This window comes from Erpetoichthys calabaricus, chromosome 14 (genome assembly GCF_900747795.2).
Source record: "Erpetoichthys calabaricus chromosome 14, fErpCal1.3, whole genome shotgun sequence".
Lineage (NCBI taxonomy): Eukaryota > Metazoa > Chordata > Cladistia > Polypteriformes > Polypteridae > Erpetoichthys > Erpetoichthys calabaricus.
The window spans coordinates 79,424,255-79,435,857 of NC_041407.2; the positions used below are offsets into that span (position 1 = coordinate 79,424,255).

At 41.0% G+C, this 11,603-nt stretch overlaps 1 protein-coding gene across 1 annotated transcript in view; it reads right to left on the minus strand.

Annotated features, from left to right (window-relative positions):
• crybg2 (crystallin beta-gamma domain containing 2) overlaps window positions 1-6,462 on the minus strand; it is a 154,413-nt gene extending 147,951 nt beyond the window's left edge. The window contains exon 1 of the mRNA XM_028820004.2: window positions 5,979-6,462. Coding sequence (XP_028675837.2) covers window positions 5,979-6,169 — 191 coding nt within the window. The 5' untranslated portion in view covers window positions 6,170-6,462. The remainder of the gene's footprint in view (window positions 1-5,978) is intronic.
• Window positions 6,463-11,603: the final 5,141 nt, after the last annotated feature.

Consider the following 11,603-nt stretch of genomic DNA (forward strand, 5'->3'; position numbering starts at 1 on the left):
GGTACATGGCTGCTAGCAAGCCTTAGGTAGGATGTTGGCTTTTGATCAGCAGGGAAGATGGTGTTGCCGCGGACCCCAGGTGAGCAGAGTGAGGAAGAACCAGTGCTGTGTACTAACAGGCTTAGGGTGAGACAACTGGGAGTGTGTGGAGCCACAAAACATCGGAGCAGCACTGCAGAGATGTTGGGTTCAACCACAAAGACACCAAAAGGCCTGCTTTAAGGGCCAACTATTGCCGATGTTGTCAGATTGTTAGGTCGTCTGCCTCTCAACACCCCAGGGTCATTACAACAGGTTTGTTTAATGCTTACGATAGAGAACACAAAAAATAATTTCAGTATAGCTTTATGCTTTTATATGGTGTCCAGTGACACTTGTACAAACATGTACATGCAACAAATCTCCACTCTCTCACACCATGACTAGTAAGAAGAACAGTAATATGAGAATAGGCTGTGATGGACTATGAGTAATTATGTGCTAATATTGATTAGACACACAGTAATAAATGTATGTGCTAGAAAACCATAGGAAAGTCTAGGGTTAATTATACTTTATCTGGCAATTACTCCGTTATAAGATTTGCAGAGCTGCTTGGGATGTTTGAGGTCAGCATGGGCCAAAGATGTTAAAGCGCAAGGTACTGTATGTCTTATATGGGTAAAACATTGACCAATGGAATAATCGACAAGACATGTAGGACCTGGATGGGACTGGTCCAGAGGCTACCGTGAGAAAGTTTCCTGCTCTTCGACGTCCCATTGGTCAAAAATAACACAGGGAAGTGCAAAAAAGACATAAATATCAGGTCAAATCGACTGTCAGTGTTCCACCCCAGCCATTGTAGCTGGAGGCATGGTCAGACAGACTGACTAGCTCACTGCGTAACGCAAGAAGACTTTCAACTTTGTGTGTGTCTAGACTTCGACGAGAATGGAAGTGCTTCAAAAGGTTAGTAATGTCACACATAAAGACTAATCTCTCTGCCTCCCTTGACCCTCTTCAGTTTGTATGCCGCTCAAACAGGTCAACTGAGGATGTCATATGCTCTGTCCTTCACCTCTCCCTGACACATCTGGATAAAAAAGGCACATATGTCACGATGCTATTCATAGACTTAAGATCAAAAATAATAACCTCAAAAGCTGGTTATAAAACTGAGCAGGTTGGGCCTGAACACCACCCTCTGCAATTAAATCCTGGACTTCTTGACAGAGAAGCCCCAGTCAGTTCGGATGGGCTGCAACACTTCCAGCAAACATCATGCTGAGCACTGGAGCACCGCAGGGCAGCGTGCTTAGTCCACTGCTCTTCATCCTGCTGACTCACGACTGCACAGCCACACACAACACCAACCACATCATCAAGTTTGCGGATGATATGACGGTGCTGGGACTGATAAGCAGGAATGATGAACAGCATACAGAGATGAGGTGGAACGGCTGTCTGCATGGTGTGAAGACAACAATCTCTCTCTCAATGTTGACAAGACAAAAGAGATAATCATGGACTTCAGAAAATCACATCCTGCCCACATCCCATTCAGTATCAACGGTTTAGATGTGGAAACTGTTAGGAGTATCAACTTCCTCGGTTTGCACATAACTGAGGAACTTACGTAGACACATAATATCTCATCACTAATCAAGAACGCCCAGCAGAGACTACACTTCTTGAGGCGGCTGAAGTGAGCAATTCTTCCCCCTTCCATCCTCACCATATTCTACAGAGGCACCATTGAGAGTGTTCTGACCAGCTGCATCACTGTCTGGTATGGCAACTGCAACATATCCGTTCGCAAGCACCTGCAAAGGATAGTGAAGACAGCAGAGAACATTATTGGGGTGCCTCTCCCTTCACTACAGGACATATTTTACAAACGCAGTGTCCGCAACGCCTGCAGCATTGTGCAGGACCCCTTACACCCCTCACATGGACATGGAGACAAGATACTGCAGCATCAAAGCCAGATCTGCCAGGCTGCAGGAGAGTTTTAACCCCACAAGCTGTTAGACTCCTTAATACCAGGCTGCCCCCGGGATCTTCCACACAGCCTCAACCACCTCTAAAAACAGAACTTTTATAAATGTGAGCCACTGTCCTGCAAAGACGAGTGTGCAGGGAGAAAAGAACTGAAAATCTCATACTGACCTTTAAGGATTTTGACACTCCTGATATCCTTCTGCTGTGAAACATTCTGACCTGTCATTGTTTACACAGGTCTTAACAACTATTATCATATACTGATAATTTCTGTATTATCTATATCTATTATTTATTTATTATATTACATATCTGTTAACTATATTTATGTATCTAGATTGCAAATACCATACATTGCATCAATGTTCATATTGCTTACTACATGTCAATATTGCTGCTACTTCTTTGTCTTGTCTTTGCACAATGTCTTGTCTTGTTTGTGTTTTAATTTTAAATTTAAATTGTAATTCTATTTTTAATTTTATTATTTGCATGTCATGTTGTTACACTGTGGACCCTGAGCTTCGCAATTTCGTCTATCTGTATACTTGTATATGGTTGAGATGACAATAAAGTTCACTTTGACTTTGAATGGCTGCTATCCATCCAGGTTGTATTTGGGGTAAATGCCACATCCATTTGTAATAGCTTTGCTTCAGATTTAGGAACATTTAGGAAATTAGGACATTTATGCTTATGGCTTATAATGAGTGAACAAAGTGCTGTACCTGAAATTCCAGCTTGATTGCTGTACACTCTATTTATCATCTCTGAGTAAGCTTCTGTGAAGATATCACAGCCTGACACATGAGAAATGGGAAGTGTTTACATGGGGAATATTACACATTGTCACACACGTGCAAATGGGAGGCAATTAAAGGGTTCAAAAGAAGGAAATTCCCAGTTAGACCAGGGGGTAGCAGAGTGCACTAATCCTTTCTCTTGTCTCCCTGCAGACCAAATGCGGGAAGTTTTGTATGGCTCCCATGACATGACTTCCGGTCCTGCTCCAGAAGATGTCACTTCCGGTTCCTCCCCTGATTGACATCATATTCCCCCTCCGACTTTAAAACCACATTGCCTGTACTATTGCTTCAGTTCTGTCTGTAAAGATCATTTCCTCAAAACTTTCAAGTATACGGGAGGCTGCCCCAAACCTTTTTGTGGTGTCAAGGCTTGATTATTTACCACAACGTGAAGTTGGGTTCATCTCTGACACCCCCCTCAACAAAACAAACCTTGAAACACCTCCACAAAAAATCTCAGAACACATCTGTTATTATATCAGCATCATGCATAATCTGCTGGTTTAAATTGTGATAGAATTCCATTTGTTGCAACTTCATCTGCCAACACATCTCAACTTCTCTCGCCCATCATCATCATACAATGCAGAAGAAAGATTCAGTGTGCTGCAGTGTGAGGCGCACATTCACTATTCAACAACATCTAATAGGTCATAAAATGTCACCTTTCAAAAGCCACCTGCATTAGGAAGTCCTACGTACAGACAAGTATCTGGCTGTCTCATAGCTCCAGCCATTCTCTGGGTGGATTTTACAGATTCTCTCCAAGCCCACATCTGTTTTCTCCAGATATCCCAGTTTTTCTGTCACATCCCAGAGAGATGACTGGTTGGTTCAAGTGTGGACATGAGGGTGAGTGTGCCCTGCAATTAATTCCAAAATATTCCCTGCTTTGTACTCCATGATGACTGGATAAGCTCTGACTGCTCATGTTGGAATGGACGAATTTACAAAATTTATAAATGATTAGATATTGGAAATTTTGTATTTATGTATAATATTTTATAAATTAATTTTCTTGACAAAAGAGTACAACCTAAGAAGTTCTAATCAGACTGATAACACTGCTGTCTGGAAAGCACAAAACTGTGTGATCTGCACCCTAATTCTTAGAAAGTCATAAATTAGTCATTTGTCATACCTTAGCTGAGATATGACACCGAAGTAACAAAGAACGATCCAACTGAAACTGAAAATAAGGGAGGAAAGAATTACCATCTAGCAGATCAGTGAAGATATCATTTACTTGACTTTTGGGATGAAATTTAATAAAGAAACTGAACTTTAGTCTCCAAACTCAGTTAAACTACTTCATCAATGTCTGCAGTTTTAAATATGAAGGTTTGAAGGACAGGGCTGTTTGGAAACAATTTGATCAGCCACATCAAGCTCTATCATATCTACAGACACAAATCCAAAAGCACGTTAGAAATAAACGTGTTATGGGCTCTGTTGTTTTAAATGTGGGCGGTACGGTGACGCAGTGATAGCGATGCTGCCTTGCAGTTAGGAGACCTGGGTTTGCTTCCCGGGTCCTCCCTGCATGGAGTCTCCCCGTGTCTGCATGGGTTTCCTCTGAGTACTCTGGTTTCCTCCCACAGTCCAAAGACATGCAGGTTAGGTGGACTGGCGATTCTAAATTGTCCCTGGTGTGTGTGCCCTGCGGTGGGCTGGCACCCTGCCCGGAATTTGTTCCTGCCTTGCATCCTGTGCTGGCTGGGATTGGCTCCAGCAGACCCCTGTGACCCTGTGTTAGGATATAGCAGGTTGGACGATGACTGACTGACTGACTGTTTTAAATGCAGATAACAATGGATTATGGCATGTGCAAATGCTCTTAATAATATGAAATTAAAATGACTCCTGTGGAGACTGTCAATAAGATGATACTCATTCTAATATATATCGATTATTTTCATTATAAAAAAATGTATCACTTAATTTGGTTGAATATGAGGATCTCACCAACTTACAGTAAGTGTTCTAGCAGATGTCATGGAGCTACTAATTCTGTACAGAGGCAACCTTGAATAATTCACATTTTAAACTAATATGAAGTAAATGATGTCCAGCACACTCGTATGTAAAGTTATACACATATAAAAAATAATCCCTCCATATTTACAACCTGCTTAAACCAATTATGGAGACCACAGCATACAATCTTAAAACTTCCAGTTCTTTACTGGGTTGGGTGGTTCCTCATAGAACCTTTGTTTAACAAAGTCCCTTTTCATCCTCTGAAGGGTTTGATGCGTATGAAATTGGAAAAGGTTCTTAATATAAGAACAAAACAAAAATATTTGAATGTAAAGTAGGTGACCAGGATACAACAGATTAAGAAGACATGAACATAGCATGCATTATTGTATGCAGTAAGAGTCTTTGTAAAATCAGGAACCCATAGGCATTTCACAAACCTGTCATCACCAAATTGCTGTTATTTATGGAACCTGTCACAAATCTAAAAAAAATCAGGTGTTCCGTTGGGACCCTTCATGCAGATGGTTCCTTAATGGCATCACTCTGAAGAACCACTTTGGCACCGTTAGTTTTAAGAGTGAACCACAGGAAGGTATCTGAGAGTCTTAGAGGACCCATCACTGTCCTCTAACAGAGCAGTGGTGTGCAGATGTTGAAGGGCGGTAAGGCCACATCTGGAATGCAGTGTGCGTTTGTTCCATTCTGCTGAAGGGTATAAAACTGCCAAAGAAAGAAAAGCTGGAAGATACATCCCTGAATTGAAACATCACAGTAGTGAGAAATGATTGAAGGAGTTGATTCCTTCTACGCATTCATAATGTGAGAAATGAGATTAGCTGGATATTATCTGTTATTGCTCATCATATATTTGGGGTCACAACTAGACGCTGGCCAAGAAGTACATTTTACAAAAATCAGAAACTGGCCAGCAAGGATATGCCAGCCTGTTAAAGACGTGGGGTTGTACACCATGCTGAGATAAATATGGACTTACTGTAGACATGCGTCAACTTTCTCTTGGCTAATGTGGATGCGGAGGTTGATCGACTTTGCTGAAGTCCGCAAACGCTAAAGCGCTGAACGCTTCGGGGTGTCCCTTCAGTACCAAACACGGCGGCCCCCTTAAATAATCGCACGGTGCCAAGCATGCCCCCTTGATCTTCAAAGTGATACCCTTTCCCGCGACCCCGCTTCCCATCTCCTCACCTGCCCTTGCTCTCCTTTTCCATTTCTTCCTTCACCCTTTCATCCTTCTTCTTCTTGCCCCGCTTGCTCCTGAATAAATGCTTTAGGGAGCGTCCGCTGCCGTCCTCGCGTCTGTCGTAGTCTTTCAGATTCATCTCGCTCTTGGAGAAGAGCCTGGACAGACTTTTCCTTAAACTGCTTTTTTTAGACATTTTAACTTTGTGTGACAGAAGCCAGCTGCTGATTACCCCACCTTGCGCAAACACTGCGCGCCGCGCTGTTGCAGACGTGTCTCACTGCGCCTGGACGCCGTCCTCTGCGCGCTCCATTAACAACCCTCTGGAAGCGCACCTGATCTACGGAGATGAAGCGCCTTGTGGTCCGATCGTCTCTAAAACCCAGAAAGTCATAACGTGCAGTTTAAAGCCGAGTTCGTCGATTACTTCTATAAAGTCGAACTGGTAGATCCACTGGGCGAGCTCCGCAGCACTTTCTTTTTCTCCAGGTGAGCTTCAGGTGCCTCGGGGGCACGGCTGATGCGCGCAGGCTGTCAACGACCGTCCGCCCTGCGCCGATGGCCTTTCCTCTCAGTCCTGCCCACCCGCCCGCTCACTCGCTGTCGTGTTCTGTTTGGATTTGACCATTAACTGGAGATAACGTCGGACTGAAGCCACCGCCGAAAGGCAATTCACCATAGGTCATAGAAACGTGGCATGGATGGGATTCTGGTAATGCTTTAAGTTAGATATCCATTAGCAGAAGTTATTAGCAGTCTGACACACAGCAACAACACTGCTCAAGACACATACAATTTTGAATGACAATGTTTGCAGCTTAATTGATAAAATACTTTCATACGATTTGATACCTAAAGTGTGATCGGAATTCCAAACCTTTTCCTAATGCTGCCCTTCCATCATGCCAGTGTGTGGGCATGTGCATGAAAAGGCACCATATAAAGCGGCTGTTCTCTTTGGCGCTTTGCTGTTAGGTGCCCAGTAAGTTCTTGTAACACTTAATTCATGCTCAAATCAACACAACCCTTTCGTTGTGGTTTAACCTGCTGATAGTGACAAAGGCACTCGATACATGACTTCTGGCGCTGTAAAATTTGTGGTAATGCTCGATTTCACTGTGGAAGTGTCATTTTTATTATTGTGACTTGGGACTCCACTTATTAATAACTCAAAACTGTGAGGTTTGTTTATCCAAAGGATTTTAACAGCGGCATTAGGCATTTTCTGAAAGTTAGGTCAAGAATCAGAGAATATATATAAAAAAGCTACACTAACGTGCATTCATTAAATACGCAAATACATCATGTATATATATATATACTGCACAGAATGCGTACACTTCCTGAGCAAATTATGAGAACTCCTGCTTAGCAATGTGTTCTTCTAATCACTCAATCACGTGGCAGCAGCTCAAAGCATAAAACCATGCCAAAACAGGTCAGGAGCTTCAGTTACTGTTAACATCAAACACCAGAAGGGGGGTGGGTGGGTTAATGTGACCTCAGTGGTTTCAGCTGTGGCACGATTGTTGGTGCTGGGTAGGTATTTCTGTTACTGGGATTTCCACACACAACAGTCTCTAGAGCAGGGGTCTCCAATCCTTTATCCCCAGAGAGCTACTTTTGCAAAATGAAAATGGCCGAGAGCTACTCATGTTTTCTAACGTTTATTCTCATAGCTTATTTCAACACAAATAAACCGAATAAGCTTGTTTTGCCTGAACATTTACAAAATGTTGGTGTCCACAACTCACATTTTGCATTAAAACATCACAAAAAATATTTTCTTCACCTGCAAGTGCATTTTGTATGTCTGTATGCATTTTGTAGTGTATCTCACACTATTGAATTTAAACATGAATGCTGTCAAAACAAAACAATGCAATTCCAAATACACAGATATGACTTATTCATTTGTCATTTTGTTCCATGTCACTGTGTCACTTTATTCACATGTCCAGTTGCATGTGTGATGTGTTTTTTAGTTAGTCAGATGACTGGCACTGCATGGAGTCAACAAGAGAGGTGTATGGTGGAGTGGAGCCACTTAGGTTCACTCTTATGGAGTCATTTAAATGTTCATCTGTCAGTCTTGTTCTGAACTTTAATTTCATGACATTCATGCCAGAAAATGCAGACTCACAGAGATATGGAGACCCAAACAAAGCAGACATTTTCAGAGCTGCTTGGTGAAGATTCTTATAATTATCTGGCTCTTCTAAGCTCCAGAAATGCTGAGAATGCTGTTGAGACTTTAACTGCACATTATTTTGAAGGTTTACTAATATATTATATATAAAATCCAATGTCTCTCTGTCTGTCCGCTTTTCACGAGAGAACTACTTAACGGATTTAGATCTGTTTTTTTTTCTATAATTTGCTTGAACATTCCAGTTGATTTTGCAACTTCTCTCATTTTGCTATGTATCATAGTTCGCTTGCGGTGCCGATTTATTTGCGCGAATCCGAGAAAAAGGCAGCAGGCCGAGGGGAGGGTCCTTCCTTACTCACTCACCAGCTTCAGGGCATGTTCCTTAACTCAGCTTAGCTAGCGAAAGAGAGAACAATTGGATTCAACTTTGTTTGATATTTAAAATCAAGTGTTATTTAGGTCTTGATGAGTATGAGTCCAGATATTCTCTTAAGTGTATGCCACATTGAAAAGATAGATTGCAATCCAGATTTTGGGTCATAATATGTTTTTTTTTGGAAAGATCGCCCACCCCTAATTTGACTAATCAAGTTTTCAAATGTATGTAGGATTCATTAGCCCTTTGGTGAGCTACTTGGAAAGGAGTGATGAGCTACCAGTAGCTCACGAGCGATGTGTTGGAGACCCCTGCTCTAGAGTCTAATCAGAATGGCACAAAAAAGAAAAAAACATTTAGTGAGCAGCAGATCTGTGGGCAGAAAAGCCTTGTTGACGAGAAAGGTCAGGGGAGAATGGTCAGACTGATTAAAGCTGACAGAAAAGCTTCAGTAACTTACATAACTACTCTGTACAACTAAGGCAAGCAGAACAGCATCTCAGAATATACAACATTGAACCTTGAGGCAGATGGCCTACAACAGCAGAAGACCACGTTGGGTTCCACTCCTGTCAGCCAGGAACAGAACACTGATGTAGCAGTGCACAACAGGCTCACCAAAACTGAATAGTTAAAGATTGGAAAAACATACCCTTATCTGATCAATGTCAGTCTCTGCTGAGGACATAGGCAGTAGGGTCAGAATTTGGTGCCAGAAGCATGAATCCATGCATCTGACCTGCTTTGTGTTATTTTGATATCCTTTGTGCCAATTAATACAAATCAATCTTTCCTTGAATGCCACAGCCTGTTTGAGTATTGTTGCTGACAATATGGATCCCTTTATGACCACAATTTACCCATCTTCGAATGGCCACTTCCAGCATGATACTGCACCATGTCACATAGCAAGAGTCATTTCAAACTGGCATCATGAACATGACAATGAGTTTAGTGTTCCTCAATGACCTTGCCAGTCACCCAATTTGAATCCAACAGAACGCCTTTGGGATGTGTACGTGTTGCAATCATGTCAACATGGACCTGAATCACACAGGAATGTTTCCAACATCTTGTGGAATGTGTGCCATGAAGAACTGTGGCTGTTTTGAGAGCAAAAGTCGGCCCTACCCAGTATTAGTATTGTGATCCTAATGATTTGCTCAGTGTATATATACATAATAAAACACTAAGGTCTGTGTGTCCGGTCCCTCAGAGCAGTCTGATTGGTCAGTTTGGCTTTGGTGATGTGACGAAAGAGGAAGTGCGAGTGTGAGACGGACAAGGAGGAGTAATGGCACACGCTGAGAGAGTCGCCATCAAAGACGGGATGTATAAAACTGGACAGAAGTCGAGAACTTATATATATATATATATATATATATATATATATATATATATATATATATATATATATAATACTTTTTAAAAACCATGCTTATATTAAGTTAAAAAGTGTACTAAAAAGTAAAAAATAAGTCTCTCATATATCACTTGTAAAATAAAAGCGTGGGCGCTTTTGCTAAGATTTTATTGATTGATGAATAAATTGATTGATAGGGTAAGCAGCTTACAGAGCCCTCAAACACAAAGATTAATTTTGTATGAACAAGCAACTCATTAATACGTAGTAAAAGTCACATTAAACTATGGCTGACAACAGTAAAGCAGCCAGTGAGAACAGCTGGTGAGGCTGTGCACTTTGGACTCTCCTTCTGATACACGTCCATTTATTCTAATAACATAACAGTCCCAAACTCACCTCATTGATTCTTGGGTATCGTCTGTCCTGTTAAATTTAAAACACTGGAGCAGACACTGCAGGGCCACCTGCTGGCTAATATGGAAATAACCAAAGGAGCTGTTAAGATGTGGAAATTCTGGGACTTCAAAATAAAATATTCATAGTATGACTCAGGTGCCGCCGCGAGTGGCAGCATTTCCAGCAGCTCTGTGTACGACTTTATATTTCTACCTTTTTCTCTATTTCTCTGATCACTCCTACCACTTTCTTTTATGTGGACTTGTTCCCTGGACACGTTTTACTACTTGGACATGTGAATTTTCCCTTGGGATTAATAAAGTATCTATCTATCTATCTATCTATCTATCTATCTATCTATCTATCTATCTATCTATCTATCTATCTATCTATCTATCTATCTATCTATCTATCTATCTATCTATCTATCTATCTAAAACTTGAAAGGTTTAGGCCATACGGCCCAGTTAGACAAACCTACGGGCTCATCAACTGATGAATTCATCTTTAGTCAATACTTTTAAATGAGAGTGCTGGGATATTTTTGAGATGATGGCTTGGTAAAGGAACTGACACCAGCAGATGAGATTTGTGGTCTCCATAAAATGATCACTAAAATGGTAAATAACAATGAAGAAGGTTAAGCAACACATTTTTGTGTTTGTACACAGCTATCATGTACTTATAGACTAATTACAAATACATTACAGTTAAAAAGAAGCAGAAAATGATGATATGCAACAAAAATACAAGCTTAGATCAAAATGTAAAAAGTACTCCATTAAAAACCAGTGTGTGCAGGCATTCTATAAAATAAAGCTTAAAATATTCTAATCACAAATTAAAATTAACACAGGTTCAATAAATGTAGTTATAGCTATGCATTATATTACTTTATGTACTATATACATAAAGTGTGAAATTCCCCTTGGGATTAATAAAGTATCTATCTATCTATCTATCTATCTATCTATCTATCTATCTATCTATCTATCTATCTATCTATCTATCTATATACAGTAAGTAATAAATCATCCTGTTTGTTATTTATCTACATCTAATATATAAACCTCAAAATCTGTGTGTGTATATGTACTATATTTATATATATATATATGTTTATACTGTATCTATAGACACTCATGTGCATCCAGGGTTTCTCTGGCAAGCTCAGTTGAGGTAGGCACTACCACCCCAGGGCGAGAGGGGGCGCCGTCGTTATCCTCTCCTTTTTCCACAGCCTGCAGAAGACACTCAGTGAGAGCACCCAGCCATGACATTCGAAACAAGCTGCACCCCTTCTGGTCATTTCACCATAAAAAGTGGCAGTCCACAAAGAT